We start from the raw sequence: 18,252 nt of genomic DNA, 5'->3' as shown, positions 1-18,252 counted from the left end.
CCTGTATTGATACTGGGGGTTGCCCTGACCCAGGTGCAGGACCTTGCACTTGGCCTTGTTGAACCTTATGGCGTTCACATGGGCCCACTTCTTGAGCTTGTCCAGGTGATATACATGCTGAGATGTGTCAAATTAGCAGTTTGCTGTTAAGGAAGATTTATACATATTAACACAATTTGAATAATTTCTTATCCATGCTTTGGCAACCATAAAATGTGGAAAGCTAAATTTTAATAAATATGCAGTTTTTCTCCCGGGAAATCAGATTATTAAATTTCTGTTAGCCTGTTTCTGTAGCCTTCCAAATTCCACCCTAGGTATTACAGTCCTTGTTATTGTTTCTCTTTTGAAAATACTTAAAGATTTACTGGTGGTAACTCAGGTTAGATTGCAGTGAGTCGCGAGTTAATGATGATGAAAGCACTGTACTATTTTCCCCATGATGCTGATTTTAAATATAATGCTGTAACAGTTCTGAAGCAGCATTTAAATATTAATTGTTTCTTGAAATATTCAAGTAAGAATATGGAGTATTGGTGGTTTTGGAAAGGATTTTTATAAAGTATAATATGAAAAATTTCATAACTTCTGGGGGAAGAGCAGTTTAAAGAAGTGGTAAAATAAAGGGAGTAGGACAGCTTTTTTTAAAAAACCAAACCCAAAACCTAGGTCATTATATAATTTAGACAGGAAAGTGGAGCTCAAGGTGTTCTATTTTCAAGACAGACACCTAGCAGAACCAGTCCTCTGAGGTTTAGAAAAGTAATCGCATTCTCAACTGAAAGCACAAGTAGTCCTGATGTCAGAATTAAAAATTTGTTCTTAATCTCACATATTCTTATTTTGACAACTAAAATCAAACAGTTGGGGAACTGACACAAAGGTATGCAGCAGGTCTGAGGAAGAATTGCTGAAACGGAATCTTTCCTGTATCCTCAGGCTAGTTACTCTTTCCAGTTTAGTTTCCCAATGCGTGTGGTGAAGGTAATTGTTTTCCTCACAAAGGCTTGCAGGGATTAATTTGTTTGTCTCAGTCTGAAATTATGGAAGGTGAAGATCAGAATCCGGTCTGCCTAATGCAGATATTGCTCCATTGCCCTGGAGACAGCGCATTCTTCCTAATGCAACCACCTAAGCTTTCACATACAACAGAGAAGCAAATTCCTCTAAAGCCTGGTGGGGAGGGCTCAGTCCATCAAATGTAGGTGTTTTCCCCTATCTGTTGAGAATTTAGGCCATGTAGGCACCTTCAGAGTATGATCTACAGCTGGAACTCTGGTTCTGACCCCTCATCTAATGTGAAATGAGTGTGCTCCAGGGAGCGAGGGAAGGGACCCCGGTTCCTCCATCTGCCTGTTCGAATGATGAAACCACTTGGTTGGAATGAAGAATTTTTTACCTTTTTCTGCTTTTGTCCCACTGGTTCTTGTTGGCCTGTCTGCTCAATCTTTCATTTGGAGCAGGGAGTATGTTCTCACCCTGCATATCTCATGATGGGATGGTTAGAGGGTGTTGCAGAAACCCAAAAGGAAGATGGTTGTTTGTAGCCCTCTCAGGCCTAGCTCAAGTCCTGCTGCTTTTTGTTGAAGTTCTCTAAGCAGTGGTGGTATGAAACATGGAATAAATAGTTATAGCCAGATGTACTAAGGGTAAGTACTGGCTTTTTGGCTTCTGTTGGAGAACAGGAGATAATTTGCAGTGGAGAATTCGGGCGGTTTGGATCTCGGTAGAATGCGAGGTAGACAATAGGTACATTAGGCAGTTGTGCGCATGCATGGACAGCTAAGATGAGCATTCAGGCAACTTTCAGATTAAGTAGGTAGGAACCTCAGGAATTAATGAGAGTAGGTAATCCTGACTACTGCGTGATCCAAATCACTGTCTAGGACTTTAGGTTGATCTTAAGGACTTACATCTCAGTTTAATGTATGATTAGGCAAACTGAATATAATTTGAAGAACACTTCTAGGAACACTAATTAATTGCTTTTATAATTTTACATGTAGAACAATTAATGATCTAGCATCTCCTATGCTATGCTAGGGTGATACAAGACGTAACAGTGCTGAACTTTGTGGTTGACAGTCTTCTACCGTGAGTTAGTTAGAGGAATATTTTCACAAATGTTATGAAGTCACTATTCTTGTTTCACCTTCTACCTGAAGACCTGTTAGCTTCTCTCTACTCTTTTTGTTCTTGATGTGTAATGCTGACCTATGTTTGTAACTTGCAGTCAAACACTCATGATAGCGTGTGTGAGCCCTTCAGATCGAGACTTCATGGAAACGCTGAACACATTAAAGTATGCCAATCGGGCGCGAAACATCAAGAACAAAGTGATGGTTAATCAGGACAGGGCTAGTCAACAAATAAATGCTTTGCGCAGTGAGATTACACGGCTACAGATGGAACTAATGGAATACAAAACAGTAAGTTTATCCTCTTAGGACTAATTCTGCTTTAAAATGCTTACAGTTCTACAGCTTGTTTTTCTGTTGGCTGCTTCCACTTAATACACTAAAAAAATTTGAATAGTAACCCTAACTTAAACAACACCTCTAATTCCAGTGATTACCAAATGTTTTTAGAAAACTTGGATTGCGTCCCCAGAGTAAAGATACATCAATGAATGCCAGTGACATCAACAGATGCTGCATGCTGTTTGCTTTTTGAAAGGTGAAAATTGACCTTGTCATGCTTAGCAATGAGAAAGTCACTTCCAAAGCAAAAATGACCACACTTTAGATTGGCACATAAATGAGTGTGAACAGTTATTGTGTATTGCTTTTAAAAAATTTACCAGACAGCTAAAATAATTCATGTTTTTAAAAATATATTTTGTTATATAAACCGAATACTCATACTACACAATGCCCGTTTCTTCCTGAAATTTTAAACAAATAATGTTTTCAGCAATAAATGTGGCTACCAAACAGTGTTCTCCTCTTTTATTATCCTTGAGATAGTATCCTGATTTGATAAAGAATTGTCTTCTCATTTCTTAACCTCTTCAAGAACTTGTAATTCCATCTTAGTCTGAAATACACAGGACCCAAATGCTAAGGTGTTGGCCAGAATCAATGTTTTGAAAACTATCCATTTATCCATTGTTTTAAACTTTTTGAGAGAAGACTATCTTTTGCTATGAGTATCTATTTGGAATTTCAAGTAATCTGTGGATTGCCTTTGCCAAGTTAAAAATTTTTCATGTGTAGGTCAGCCTTTACTAGTAATAAAATATATTTACTTTCTTAAGGGTAAAAGGATTATAGATGAAGAAGGTGTTGAAAGCATCAATGACATGTTTCATGAAAATGCGATGCTGCAAACAGAAAACAACAACCTGCGTGTTAGAATTAAAGCAATGCAAGAGACTATTGATGCATTGAGAGCGAGAATAACGCAACTTATGAGTGATCAGGCCAACCAAGTGCTAGCCAGAGCAGGTATGCTGTGGGTGTGTTGTGCATGTGTGTAAACTGCTTAATAAGTTCATGAACTTAAATCAGTTATATGTTATATGTTGCTTCATGGGTCCCTTGGAATGAAGTGATGCCTTTGTAACAGTAATGCAGGAACTGCTTTGGCAGGGATACACCCCCATCTAATTCTTTCCTCTGTTTCTGGAGACTTCTATTAATAGAAATAGTTTGGTACTCTGATTTGACCATTCATTTAGGACTACGAGCAACATGAAATGTTTGGATAGGAATTAATTGTATGCTTAGCTATACATGGACTTAATATTTTGCTTTGGATGAGGACCTGGGTACAGGTGGGTGAACGTTGGCTTGCTTTTCACCTCATAGAATAATCGACCAATTGACTTACCATGACTGCATTGTTCTTTTTGTGCAGTTTGTGAGGTTACTTTTGATTTATGGTACGTGCATTGTTAAAAGGTGCTAATATGGAAAACAAATGAAACAGAAAAAGTTACTTGTAATAATCCTATTCATATGACAGAGGAACCAAAAACTTAATGCAGCTTAAGGAGCAAATATATTTTTACATATCAGATAAGATGTAAATGTGTAGCCCATATGACTGTTTCTCTTCGCTGGTACCTCGTGCCTAGTAGCTGTATTCAGATATTTATACTGTTGTTGTCCTTTCTCAATCTTTCTCTCCACCCCCCCCTTCCTCTCCGTCTGTCAAAGGAGAAGGAAATGAAGAAATTAGCAACATGATTCATAATTATATCAAGGAAATTGAAGATCTCAGGTATTTGCATAATATGTATTTGAACAATTTTTATTTAAAAAAATATTAAATCTATTAGCAAGTAATATCAGTTGTTTTCCTGTGTGGGGATTACTTTAGGACAGTGGTTCTTCAGCTTCTAAGACCATCTGGTGTTGCTCTTGGCCACAGAAAATTAATATGTTAAAGATGAAGCTGACAATAGAAATGAAAGTAAGATGTTGGCTAAATAATGATGATGACTTAATATTGTTGCACAAAGGACAGCAAAACTTGGAATGATTGTTTTATGGTAACTTCATAAGCTCATATATAAATGATACTACTGAGAAATTACTTGTTACAATTTAGTGTTTAAAAAAAAAGCATCTGCTTTCCTTTTAAATTTAAAAAAAGTATTAAATATTTTAGATATTTTTATTTCTCTCTTTCTTGGAGGTGTATCATGCAAAAAAAGTTATCTGGCTTATTCCCAGTTACTGTTAGAGCTACATAATACTGTAGCTCTTGTGTAATGTGTATATACATACAGCATCAGTTATATGTATGTCTATGTTTATACAGACATTTATATTTATATGTATTCTGTCTAGGGTATATGATATACGTACAATATACGTAACTGTTGTGTAAAATGGTCTCATCAAGGGATTTACTACACTTGTATTTTGTGAGACTTCACCTTGGTTTGTAGGTTTTTTTTAAAACTGAAGGTAGTGCATTGCAGTTTCAGATGCTAAATGTATCTCATGCATTAGCAATACTTGTGATTCATGGTCTACAATTCTTTTTTTTTTTTTAAGAGCAAAATTATTGGAAAGTGAAGCAGTGAATGAAAATCTTCGACGCAATTTGTCAAGAGCTTCAACAAGAGCCACATATTTTGGTGGACCATCAGCATTTTCTGCTTCTATGCTTTCTTCAGAGAAAGAGACAATGGAACATCTAGATATAGCCAAGAAAGATCTAGAAAAGCTGAAAAAAAAAGAAAGGAAAAAGAAAAAGAGGTGGTGTATGAATTATAATGCTATTTGTTTTCTCTTTATTAGTAAAGAGGTGTATTTTTTTTAACCACTGAGACTTTAAAATTCATTTGTTGTTGCTGTGTGGGTTTGGATCCTAAACTGCTGTTCCTTCAAACCCTTTTACACACTGAAGTTATAGGTGTTTTTCTTTTGCATCTTTTCTTCCAGTGAAGTATATAGTATTTGTAGGATGAATGTCTGTATTGTAATGAATTTTTCTATGTAATTATGCACAATGGTAAAAGCACCAGGTGCTCTCCATAAATTTTGATTTTTTTTTTTTTATTAAATTTTTTATTTTGCATCTGAAATTCAACAGAAGTTTTCAAAAACAAAAATTATAATAATTTTTTCTACCAGATACCAAAACTGAAACAGCTTTCTGAAGAAAAGATATTCTGAATAGCTGGGAATTCTTTGGTAGCTCTTGGAATGGCTTCTTTTGCTTTATCTTCTGCTTTTATGAATGTTTTTAATTTGAGGTTTCCTAATTCTCTGCAACATCATGCTTTGCTGTTTTTTGTTGTCCAACTTCTCATGTACTAAAATGCTCATAGACATTGACATAAATGCCTGTTCAGACAGCAGTTTGTACAGCAAGGCTCTGTGTACTCCGAGACTTTGATTCCATTAGAGTTGTTTCCCTTTTCCTTGAAATTTTCCATGCTTCTACTCTATTACTCTTTCTACTAATGGCCCTTCAGACTACTTCTATAAGTTAAGAGCAAAACGAAAACTGTATAAGCCTAAAATATAGTTGAAGTATAAAGTAGATTTGAGTTAGTGATATCTGCAATTTGAGGTCTTATATCCATAAATCCATTCACCACACAAATGTCTGATACTTGTAGAGAACTCATTTTAATAACAACTAGATTCTTCCTTTGCATATCATTTTTCAGGAAACTCAGACTTTTATGGGGATTTTGGTAGATTTTATGTCTCATGTTTGTAGGAACTTGAGGGGAGGATGGAAGTATTAAATGAAATCAGCAGAATGTTCTGGCATCTCTTCAACCAAACACTTCAATATGTTCTTTAACTGTAAATACCAGAACAAACAGATTTGATTTTTGTATGTGTCAACACATTTTAAAATCAAGCATACATTTACATACACGCTTAGATAGAGCCCCAATTGTTAGGTTGGGGCCTGAGTATTAGGTAGCAGACAGGATTTTTACCAGAAAACAGATAAAGGTTACTAGATATATTGAGTAATATCTCTTATTGTAGGAGGTGATTTGGAAACTTTTCAAAAACATTTGGAAGTTTTACCCCACATACAGTAGTAAGTAAAAAGCATGGTTCATTTGTTTGTTTGGTTGTTTTTTTCCCTGAAAGAAGCTTCTGCGTCTAGTCAGAGTTGCTCGCACCAGGACAATAATCTTGTGAATGGGATAGCTAAGTGGTCTGATCCAGAAGTAGGGACTACTTACCATAAACTATTATTGAGACCAGTTTTCTTTACTAGCATTATAGAATTAGAGAACCATAGAAAAATTTAAGTTGGAAGAGACCTCTTGATGGTCCAGCCTCCATCTTAAAGCGGGTCTTGTGTTCTATAGAATGGGATCATACTCTTCACAGTGCTGGTAAGATTTGAATCTGTCTACTGGCACATCTGCAGACTGCTTTGTAATAAATATTTATACATTTCTGAGGTGCATATATTAGGAGAAGAATTCCTTAGAAGCTAATAAATGTTAGAATTTGAGGGTTTATGTATATAGCCTGTCATACTTGTTATCTGCAGAGTGCTTCTATCTAATTAATGAAATGCAAAGTCCGTGTTCAGGATATATCACTGTGAATTTTTATTCTATTGAAATTTCAGGAATGGGCAATGGGTATGCTAATGTATTGCAAAGGGACAATTTACCCTGCAGTTTGGTAGGGATTCTTTGCTCTACTTCTGTCTTCTACAGGCATTTAGCTGCTTTTACTGTACTATTTCTTTTTAGGGTTGCTGTTCTTTTAAAATTGTCTAACTAGCGTTTTTCTATTAAAATGGGATTGGTAAGCCTAGTTACTAGTTCTGCCCATTCTGCTACCTTTCTTGATCTGTTTGTTTCCTGGTTATGGGTCAGTATGATGAAAGATGCATATCTTTAAGTACATGCAACTTATCTAAATTGTTGTGAGCTAGCTTTTGAAGATCTGAGAGCCAGTTTCTGAATGAGCAGCAGGTATGTACTGCTATATATCTGTAGCCTTTAATAAGCATCTGTCATAAACTTTATCAGAAGCAGTTTACACAGCAGTAATGTTTTGGCTACTGAAATACTGACATGCTTGATTGGAGTGTAGGTGTGACCTATTCACCAGAAGCCCCAGAGCAAACCTCCCATGTGCCTTTCAATCATTAGTCAGCCTTACATACCTGGTAACCTTTTTTGACTGTTGTCTTTTGACTTCCCTAACCTTTATTAAACTAAATTAGTGATAAAATTAGATGAGGTTCAGCGTGTTAGCTCCTAGCTGACACTGAAGGAAGATGGCAGGCAGTATAAGGTGAAAAGGCAGCAAAAGCTCTTGCTCAAAACTTGCTCATAATGGGAACATGAGGAATTTTAGTAGTTGTTGAAATTTAAGCCATCTCTACACTTATATGTCATGCAGATATTTCTTTACTGATACATCCACATTTGTTCAAGAGGAAAAAGTACAAGTAAAAATACTAACACTTTGTCCATCTCACTGCTTTTGATGCATATTTTTTGTTAATTTATTAAAAAATCACAAGCAATCATTGGCATGTACTTTTTGAATCCCAGAAAAATAAACAGCAATTTTCTGCTTTTTATTTAAAAACTAACAACAAAACCCTAAACCAAAAAATAAATGCAGTTTGGAGATTTTTATATGAATTATATTCAGAATATATGATTTAGAGTATTAGTACTAAAAATTTCTCATTACTATTTTATATTACAATGTTATCAGCATATGTAAAACTAGTGCATTGTTTTTTTTCCTGATATATTCCTGAGGATATATAACTTTGGTTCAGTGGCAGTACTTCTTGCAATTTTCAGTATTTTACCTGCCAATTTTAAGTGGCAAAAGAGGAGAAAGCTTTTTCTAGAACCAAGAGATTTTTTCGAATCCATATTAGAAATAATTCTCAAAGTAAAATATATTGTCTATATCTAAAACTTCTTCCTTAGTGTAATTTGAATTTACAATTGTTGACAGTGACAGATTAGTTAACCTACAAATGCTTCTTCTTTGTTTTCTATTTACTTTCCAACTGTGCAAAATGTATTGCCTTTTTACTATTTGTTGTCTCTTGGTATCTTTTAAAATTTCATTTTAAACTCCACAAGCTCATATATCATTTTTTTACCTTCTTATCACTTTTGCTTTTCACTGTCTGGTTTGTCCTTCATTGGCTTGGCCTTCCAATACTGTACCTCGTGCTTTTGAAGGCTACAGAAACTTGAGGAAAGCAGTCAAGAAGAAAGAAGGTTGGAATATTTCCCAAGTTTTTAATTACCTATCATTTCAATTAACTGGTTGTCATACATGAAAAGAAGTTGGGCAGATTCACAGAACTTCAAGAGTAGTTCATTTGGCTTTTCAAAATTCTTTTCTGTTGTTTGACTTTCAACAAGTGTTTTGTCTGGAAGAAACCTCTATTGTGGAATTGAGGTTGACTCTGGGATTGCACAGTGTTGAGTAAGCGTTTGTGGGGAGGTGGTGCCTTTGGGAATCGCTATAGAATTAAGTAGATTTCTTTCTTGCATGGCCTGTATGGAATGAAAGGCAGGAGGAAGGCACAGCAGCTCATATGGTATGAGATGTATAGCAGGCAGTATATGACAATAATAATTTTGGCATGTGAGATCTAGAAGGTCTTGGACCTTCACACCTCAATTAAGTCTGCTTCTTTTATTTTTGAAAGCGTGTGACTGAAGCCTTGACCATTCCTTCCGTTCAGTTTCAGCCAAAGCAGTACCTAAAGTAGTTAGTTGTAGAGAGCAGTTGAGGGCTCTAAAAAAAGAAATATATTGTCATTAAAAATGCAAGCAACAGAGCTTTTATTTTTCAGCTGTCTACTTTGATCCAAAAAAACCCCACTGAATTCATGCAGATGATGTGAATCCACAGATCAGTAGCACACAAATTAAGCAGTACAGTTCTGTATGGGAGAGCTGCTGGCTCTCCTTCCTCCTGTCTCTCCCCTTTATTAGGCAGAACACAAATTCTCTGTAGTGGTGAGCTCCATGCTGTGTGCAGGCAGAAGGGAAACTGGGGGGTTTGCCTCAGTCTGCATGAAGATTGCAGCTAAGATCTGTTATCATTTAGGCTTATTAACCAACATAAACCAGAACGTGTTGTGGGCTGAGTGAGATGAGAATCTGTGGAAATGAGATTGCGTGGCTCAGTGTTCCCTGTTTGGCTTTTTTTTTTTCCTGGACAAATCTGGTTAGGCTTTTTACTTCCAGCCTCCCCGGCTGCTGCGTGGATTCAGATGGTCCAAGCAAAAGCTTTCTGCCTTGCGCATGGTCAGCTGTAGCTGGATTCGGTTTCACTGGTGATGAGTGGGGCAGAAGGAACCAGTTAGCACTGAACAGGTTAAAAAATAGTATAACAAAAAATCATGTGTGCACAGAAGCACTGTGTCACTTAACTGGCACTCTTCAGAGTAGAGCTCTGTTTTAAAGGTGGTTTCTAGGTGTCACTTGCCAAATTATAGTGTCTCGAATCTACTGAACGTTTCTTGTCACTGCACTGAGTATTGGATTTGTCTAAGAGTTAGACCTCGAGTCTGAGCTCTTTTTGGTGTCAGTGGAGGAAGATGTGCATTCCTAGTTACCCTGCCTGATCAGTGACAGCACATAACTTGCCGAACTTTTATGCAGCTGAAGTTAGGTGAGGCAGATTCCACATTATGCAATCCTAAACACATTTTTTTTGTTATTACCCCCTATGGTGTCTAGCCCTATTCTATCACAATTTCCCATCTATTGGGGATGGTTTGGGTTTTGCACATGTCGCGCTAGAGGGACTGACATTTGATCCATGACAATTTGCAGTGCCACTGATTTTTGAATTTTACATTTGCATGTGATGTCTCAAACGTGCACTTAAAAACATTAAAATTTGTCCTAAGGGCTAATACACCAAACCCTTAAAACAAAACCAAAAAAACCCTGCTGTAATTTGCATAAGCCATCACTACAGTTCAGGTTGCCAAGAGAGGAAAGAATACAGAGATACTTGACTTTTAAATAAGTTTTAAACCATAGTCTGAAAAACAAAAGCATGGAAATATATTAAGATGTAATCTTAATAGTTGGGAAAAGTTTCTTTTTGAGACGGACAGTCCTATTGCAAAAATTCAGTATTTCTCAACTCTTCTTGTTGTTGTATCAATGCCTATTTTGAGCATTCCCTTGATGTTCCCAGATAACTGATCAAAAGAGTAGTTATAGTATGATAAATTAGGATATTGTTTAAGGCTTATACGTAAATTTTCAGACAATTGTAAGCACAGTAGGCTCTGTTACAGCATGAGAGTGTAGTAATACCTGTAATGTATGTTGTTCCTGCGCACAGTGTTCTTCTTGTTTTGTAAAAGCTATTCTGGGTACACTGCAACTTCCATGCAAAATGAGTACTGCTGTAGTATATGAAGATGTGTATTCTGATTGTCCTAGTTGTGCAATATGCCCTAAAACAATGTGCTAACCATTAATATTATTTTGCAAGCTAAGATTAAGAGCAATTAAGCATTATTTTATCTGCGGGAGATTGGAAGTTGTGTTTTACCCATGCCCAACACCTGTACCTTTGTCTAACTACACTTTGGTTTTCATCTTTATTTGGAATTACAACTTATTGGTTTGGGGGATGGGAAGCACATGCCACTTCAGTTTGTGAATATTTTGTGTCTGTGCCTCTTCTGCTAGTGTTAAAGAGGATAACACAGATAACGAGCAGGAGAAGAGAGATGAAAAAGGCACTTCAGAGAGAGAGAATAATGAATTGGAAGCAGTAAGTATTTAAAGTGTTTGGTTTATTTGTTCATTGTCTGTTTAACGATTTACAAAGTTATAGAAAGGAAGTTAGGAATGGGTCAGGTGAACGCTGTGGCTTCACAGTGATAGTCACAAGTGATTGGGGGATGGAAAAGTGAGGGCGTGCTTCAACATCTATTTTGTACATTTTGTAGGAGGAAACTCAGGAAGTAAGTGATCATGAGGATGAAGAAGAGGAAGATGATGAGGATGAAGATGACATGGAAGTTGTCGAAAGCTCAGATGAATCAGATTCCGACTCTGATGAAAAAGGTGATGTCAGTGCAATATTTTGTAGAATTTTACAAATACTGTCTGTCATTCTTTGGGTTTTGGTAAGCAAGATAGCGTGCTGTCAACTCACTGTCCATAATTCTCTGTGGATTGTATGTCCAGTGAATTCTTTTTCAGTTATGGTGCTAAAACATGTAATATACATCTGATCGAGTGTCCCCATACTGGCTTTAAAACTGACCAGAGGCCATCAGGTGTTTGATAACACATTTCTTCCTTAGTTAGAATATCCAAAGTGTAAGGTTTAAATACTGGGTTATTTTTATGTCTCGGGACTAATCACCAAGGTGATAGCTCCCATTCAGCTAATTTGGAAATGGGTAGAATTCTGAAAGGCTGGAAGTCCATCAGCCTTCCTCATTTTCAGAGGCTATGGCTTTATGTAGAAGCATTAACAGCTGGCTTACGTGTGGTATGCAAATTAGGACTGCCAGAATCGGAGACAGCATCAACAGCAATTCTCTCATGTGAGCTGGACCAAATGGGCAAACCAAGTCTGTTCGTTCCTTGTTGTTTGAGAGTCACACAAACTATTAGCAGGAGTTGCAGAACCTGAAAAAAAAAAAATCCTCAGCTGACATCTTTATTCTGGAGCACATAATCTGAAGCCAAAAAAGGACATAATTGACTAAAGAAATTAATTAAACTTCTGTAAATTTAGCATGTGGGTTAGTCCTTTTTCCTTAGTTTTTCTTCCTACTTTTCTCATTCCCTTCACCATTCCACTTCCATGATTGAGGCGGCTCTTCTGTTCTCAGAATTTTGGCTGTATTTTTGTAAGAGCTAGTGAATGGAAAGTCTTCCCTTGGAGTCTGACAGCAGTCAGATTTTCCTTTTATAATCTGCTGGGTTTATGAATGACAGTTATTCTGCAGCCCTGAGATGTGACTGAAGTCTCAGCCTGTGCAACTTTTGTGTGGGGAAGGACCAACTGCTGATGTTGAGATTTAAACATGAGGAATTACAGCATATGGGCAACTGTGATCCAATGAGAGATATCTTTCCCTACCTCTTACCCAGTTCTAGGATGGGGAGAGTGTTTAAGGAGGAGACTTTATAATGAATTGCAGATAATAGTTTTGCTTGCTGCATTGTGCTTTGTGCAGAATTCTCCTATGCACAATTTACATGTCAGGAAATTACTATAACGTTGTGGGGCGTATCTATAGTTATGTGATCCTCACTGTTACTTTAACAGAAGTCTTAATTTTTAATTACTCAACTCTTTTTTTAGAAAATTATCAAGCTGACTTGGCAAATATCACCTGTGAAATAGCCATTAAGCAGAAACTGATTGATGAGCTAGAGAACAGCCAGCGAAGGCTGCAAACACTGAAAAAACAATATGAAGAGAAACTAATGATGCTACAACATAAGATTCGAGACACTCAGCTTGAAAGAGATCAGGTTCTTCAAAACTTGGGTAAGACGTACAAAATCATTTAAATCTAGATGTTGTGTAAGATACTGAAATTGAATTGTTTGCTACTTCCCTCACTTCCTTTTTCAAATGTGATAAGAAATTGCAGAAAACAGAAATAGGTTTGTACCCATAATGCCAGTGAATCATACTTTACTCATTCTAGTTTCTACCAGAATTGAGAGAGATTTTTTGAAAAGACACTGCTACTAACAGGTTATTTGATTTGGTTGAATAGGCATTTTCAATTTCTAGGAGCCTCTCATTTTAATGTAGTCCTTGAGACAGTTCCTGAATTAAAAGTTCCCGCTCTTCTCTTCCCTCCCCTCTTTCTTTTGATTTGCATAAAAGTAAGAACTAGGATCAGTGGCCTTGCAGAGATGTTTTACTGATCAAACTTTTTTGAATATATAATTGTATTGAGATGAAAAACTAATTCTGGCTCAGGAAGTCCTAAGCCACAAATAGTTGAACTTTGGGAGAGTCCTGGGGGAAGTAGTTTGTTTCTTTCTTTTTAAAAATATACTATATATGCTTTATAGTTATATACTTTATATGCTTTTGCTGTTCCCTTATTGTTCCTTAGACCTTCGCTTTTGAGCAGTGCCAGAAAAGGGATACTAGGCTTGATGGCTCTTGGGGCTGTTGTTATGATCTTGTGCACATATGTGTGAACAACGATGCGTGTATCTGTGTCTTCATGTACTCAGATATTTGTTGTCTAGTGCAAAAAAAACCAGAAGTGTTAATACTTGATCTCTTATCCAAGAAGACATAAAAGGTGGAAAGTTCGAAGCAGTGCAGGTGACAGGAGCTAGAGACAAATTAAATTTTTCAAAGATATTGCAGGTAATACTAAAAGCAGAGGAAGCAGTCATCTGCTGTGGCTGGCAAAGTGAAAATATCCTGAACAAAAGCAGATTAAGAACTCCCTTTCGCTCTAGGTTCTGTAGAGACCTATTCAGAAGAAAAGGCAAAAAAAATCAAATCAGAATATGAAAAGAAACTCCAAGCCATGAATAAAGAACTGCAGAGACTTCAAACAGCGCAAAAGGAACATGCACGATTGCTTAAAAATCAGTCTCAATATGAAAAGCAACTGAAGAAGTTGCAGCAGGAGGTGACAGAGATGAAGAAAACCAAGGTATATTTCCATATATTGAAGTGTTGTACAATGATTGTTTACTGAAAAATGGGTTGAAATGTCCTGTGCATTTATCTACCAGATAACTCTGTTCTTGCTGTCAGCAGCTCAAAAGTCCGAAAACAGAAAAGATATGAAGACTAGGCTATTCCTGGGGGAGAGGGGTGGATTTTAGGTTTAATGAACAGAAATTACAGTATCAAACATGGAGAAGCTTGCACTGCTTATTAGCTGTTATTCAGCACTGAGTGAAGAAGACACATTAGATGGAGGAGGTAAATTGCTAAAAGTATGTAATATACTGGAAGATGGCAATCTGAAGAAGAAACTCTGTATGAGTGGGGGCAGGGAACAGCACTTCAGTGTAAACAGCTTTTCTAAGTGATGACCTCTTTACAGGTTCGCTTGATGAAACAAATGAAAGAAGAGCAGGAGAAAGCTAGAATGACTGAATCTAGAAGAAATAGAGAGATTGCACAGCTTAAAAAGGAGCAACGCAAACGAGAGGTGATTTGACAGAACTTTCATTTGGTATAAGCATCTATCATTATGATGTGCATCTGCTTGCAGGCACACACCATGTGTATATGCATTCACTGAGGCAGGCATGTACCTGTATATTTTCACTAGTCAAAATGCACATAATTGATTTGACTTCTAGGGTAACTCAGTTCCTAGCTTCAGGTGATAAGTGCAACAGAAAATAGAAGGCTTATTGAATATGTATATCGGTATTATTTTATTAGTGAATCTTCACAAAACTGTTGCTACCACCTTGCTTGCATGCAAGTATTCTTTTTGATAGAATATTGATATAGTGAATTGATATAGTGAAACACTAATTTTCATTCTGCACCAGGAAGAGCAAGAAACAATTGTGACTTGACCACTTCATGTCACAACAGTTTTGCAAACTTGTATTAATGTGTAAAGGTCTTTTCTTATACAATAAAGTCCTTGTGGCAGATAATGGGAAAAAAATCATGTGCTGCTTGTATTTTTTCACAGCATCAGCTCAAGCTTCTGGAAGCTCAGAAAAGAAATCAAGAAGTCATCTTACGTCGCAAAACTGAAGAGGTATTGTGGTAGAACAGTAATGCATCTTTGAAAACAGAATGATATTGTATTGCTGTAACTTAGAACACAGTTTTGGGGAGAGGTAATCGTGTCTCTGTACTCTGTTTCAGGTTACAGCCCTTCGTCGGCAAGTAAGGCCTCTGTCTGATAAAGTGGCAGGAAAAGTAAGTCGAAAGCTGAGCCTGCCTGAGCATCCTATACAGGAAGCAAGTTCTAGCTCATCAGTCGAGCACGATGGTTCAAGAACAGCAACACAGCAGAAGATGAGAATTCCTGTTGCAAGGGTTCAAGCGTTATCTGTAACTGCAACAAATGGAACAGGGTAAGGATTAAGACTGTTTAGTACTCTCTTAAGAGAACTGAAAATTGCATGGACTTTCTAGCGGATAATCTTGTGGTGATACACATTGCAGCAGTTGTTATTTTTCAAACTGCTGCCATGTAATGCTCATAAAATGGGCGTTTTACCGTTATCAAATGCAATTTGAGTTTTGTGGGTTTAAGACAGTGTGGAGTAATATAAAATGTCATTAAAGAACAAGTCATATTAAGAAACCCCAAAATTTCAAAATCCAGTTAATCTACTCTTAAAGAGAAATGCCCTTGGTGGTCCACTGCCAGAAAAACTTGTTGGAAAACACAGTTTAATGTATTAGGCTTATTGGTGATCTTCCACTGTGGTTTGAAGCAGATCCCCTTGTTAAATAGGGAACAACTCTCAGATGGTATTCAATTTCAATGGTGCATCATACAAGATGCCACAGTGTTTGGTACCTGTTTTTCAAATGCAATAAATTAGAGTGCAGTAGAGTTCAGGGCTGGGTGCAGGTAGCTGTCTGGTGCAATGAAAAACTGCAAGAAATTCTGCAAGAAATTAAGTTGTCTGTGAAAAATATTCTGGCTTGATCATTTTCACATTCAAATGTGTAATTGGACTACTTTAGTCTTAGCTGTATGTTTCTTTTGAATTTATCACAGAAAGAAATATCAGCGGAAAGCAGTGACAAGCAGAGTTTACTCCTCAAAGGCAGCCAGGATGAAATGGCAGTTACTTGAACGCAGAGTGACTGATATCATTATGCAGAGGATGACCATTTCCAATATGGAGGCAGATATGAACAGGTTACTTACGGTGGGTGATCTACTGTGCACTGTTGGCTGTATCATTGTATTGAATAAAGAGAGAGCAGTGCATTTGTGTTTACTGTAAATGAATTGCTGTGATGGTGGCATAGGCAAAGTGACTTGGAATCCATTGCAGCCAATGAAGACTCTCTTAACAACTCCAGTAAGCATTTGGATCATGGGATTGCTGTGCTTAGTAAGAGATAAAAAGCACATTAATGGGAACATGTGCAAATATATTAATATATTCACATACATAACTTCTTCCTGTAGAAATCGTGATATGTTAGTTCAAGTATAACAAAGAAAGGAAAACAAAACAAAAAGGTGCTTAAATGTCCTAAGTGTTTACTAATTCCTTTTTATGTAATATTATGTCTTTGGGGAAAGTAGCAACGTGAAGAACTTACAAAAAGAAGAGAAAAGCTTTCAAAGAAAAGGGAGAAGCTTGTCAAGGATGGGGGTGGCAGTGAAGCAGATAGAAATGTCCAAAACATAAATGAAGAGATGGAGTCACTAACTGCGAATATAGACTACATTAACGACAGCATTTCTGACTGCCAAGCAAACATTATGCAAATGGAGGAAGCAAAGGTAGGTCAAATATTAATGCAAAAATGGTAAAATGGAGAAAAGAAAAAGCAACCGTGTTAGCCTTGAAAATGTTCTCATTTAGAAATGAATTTTGTTTTGGTTGTATAATTATTGAACCAGGAAGTGAAAATTGGTGAAAACTTCAGTGAAGTTTGAAATGAAGAGTGTTTATACAACTGAACTTTCAGATCTGAGTTTTAATGTCAATAGTGTAATGCAAGTTAAGATTGCAAAGCATTTGAATGTCAAAGCTGATGCTTTCTATTCTGCTAGCATTAAATTAATATAATTCTTGGGACTGAAGGCTAACAGCTTGTATCCTCTTCCTGCATCTGTCGATATGCTTCCACTCCCTTGTATTGTTTTTGTATACTTTAAATATATTTAAATATATTTTTGTATGTGAGAATTTATGTAAATTCTTTATATTGCATTTCAGTATATTTTCAATTACGGAACAGTGGCTTTCTATAACTAAAGAGCCTTTTCAGGCCAAGTTGCTTGTTTAAGGTTGACGTTTTCAAATAGTAATTTAGTAAAAGGAAATTGTCTATTACGATTGATGTAGAAATCTGAATATTACCAAAAGCAGTGAAATCCAAATGTGAAAACTCTTATAATGCGCATCATACATTACATGATCTAGCAGGAAGAATTTACCACATACAATCTCCTAGGTCTCTTGGCACGTGGTAGCATAAAGTCTGAACTGTAATACTTAACCGATATTTTTTTTATATGGCAGTGCTTGAGTTCTCCCTCTCCCACCTTGGGCTAATCTGTGCTTTAATGCATGTTACATCACCAGCAGCTTCTACTATTTTGCTCACATCAGGGTTTCTTGAATTTTGGACAGCATGGTGCAAGGTTACATGACTTTACCAGTAAAGAATTCGTGAACACAAACGTGAAACCAGGACAAAGGCTTAATAATTCTTAAGGGTACCAGAATGCTTAATACTGAGTGAGAATAATGGAAAGAAAAATGAGGAAAAGACTAGGGGGAGAAGTCTTCAAATGCATGAAGGCCGCAGAGATTGAAGAAATGCACTCATTTCTGCATCCACTGAGTAGCTTAGCTTGTAGAAAGAAGGGGTCTGAGTTGGAGTTTGATAAGAGCTTTCTAATAGGAAAGAAACTGAAGCACTGGAAGAGAGTGGGAAGGCTGCGGAGTCTGTACTGTGGGGTGTTTTGGGGATAGTTTGGAAAAGAAATCTTTCAGGCATGGTTTAGAGGTACCAAGGGGATGAACCGGGTGATGTTGCAGCGTCTTCACTGTTTGTTTTCTGTGATTTACTGCAATGATTTAAAAAAAAAAAAAAAAAGGGCATTTTTCACAGTCTG

At 36.8% G+C, this 18,252-nt stretch overlaps 1 protein-coding gene across 1 annotated transcript in view; it reads left to right on the top strand.

The window, feature by feature from the left end:
• Window positions 1-18,252, top strand: part of KIF21A (kinesin family member 21A) — a 79,532-nt gene that overhangs the window by 28,932 nt on the left and 32,348 nt on the right. Inside the window, exons 11-24 of the mRNA XM_009289024.2 lie at window positions 2,234-2,429; window positions 3,257-3,446; window positions 4,161-4,224; window positions 5,007-5,210; window positions 8,660-8,698; window positions 11,147-11,231; window positions 11,410-11,527; window positions 12,783-12,971; window positions 13,913-14,112; window positions 14,512-14,619; window positions 15,121-15,189; window positions 15,300-15,511; window positions 16,168-16,321; window positions 16,708-16,908. Coding sequence (XP_009287299.1) covers window positions 2,234-2,429; window positions 3,257-3,446; window positions 4,161-4,224; window positions 5,007-5,210; window positions 8,660-8,698; window positions 11,147-11,231; window positions 11,410-11,527; window positions 12,783-12,971; window positions 13,913-14,112; window positions 14,512-14,619; window positions 15,121-15,189; window positions 15,300-15,511; window positions 16,168-16,321; window positions 16,708-16,908 — 2,029 coding nt within the window. The remainder of the gene's footprint in view (window positions 1-2,233; window positions 2,430-3,256; window positions 3,447-4,160; window positions 4,225-5,006; window positions 5,211-8,659; window positions 8,699-11,146; window positions 11,232-11,409; window positions 11,528-12,782; window positions 12,972-13,912; window positions 14,113-14,511; window positions 14,620-15,120; window positions 15,190-15,299; window positions 15,512-16,167; window positions 16,322-16,707; window positions 16,909-18,252) is intronic.

This window comes from Aptenodytes forsteri, unplaced genomic scaffold, assembly GCF_000699145.1.
Source record: "Aptenodytes forsteri isolate BGI_AS27 unplaced genomic scaffold, ASM69914v1 Scaffold137, whole genome shotgun sequence".
Taxonomy (NCBI): domain Eukaryota; kingdom Metazoa; phylum Chordata; class Aves; order Sphenisciformes; family Spheniscidae; genus Aptenodytes; species Aptenodytes forsteri.
The sequence above is the reverse complement of the archived record's forward strand: the minus strand, read 5'-3'. Positions and strand labels throughout refer to the sequence as shown.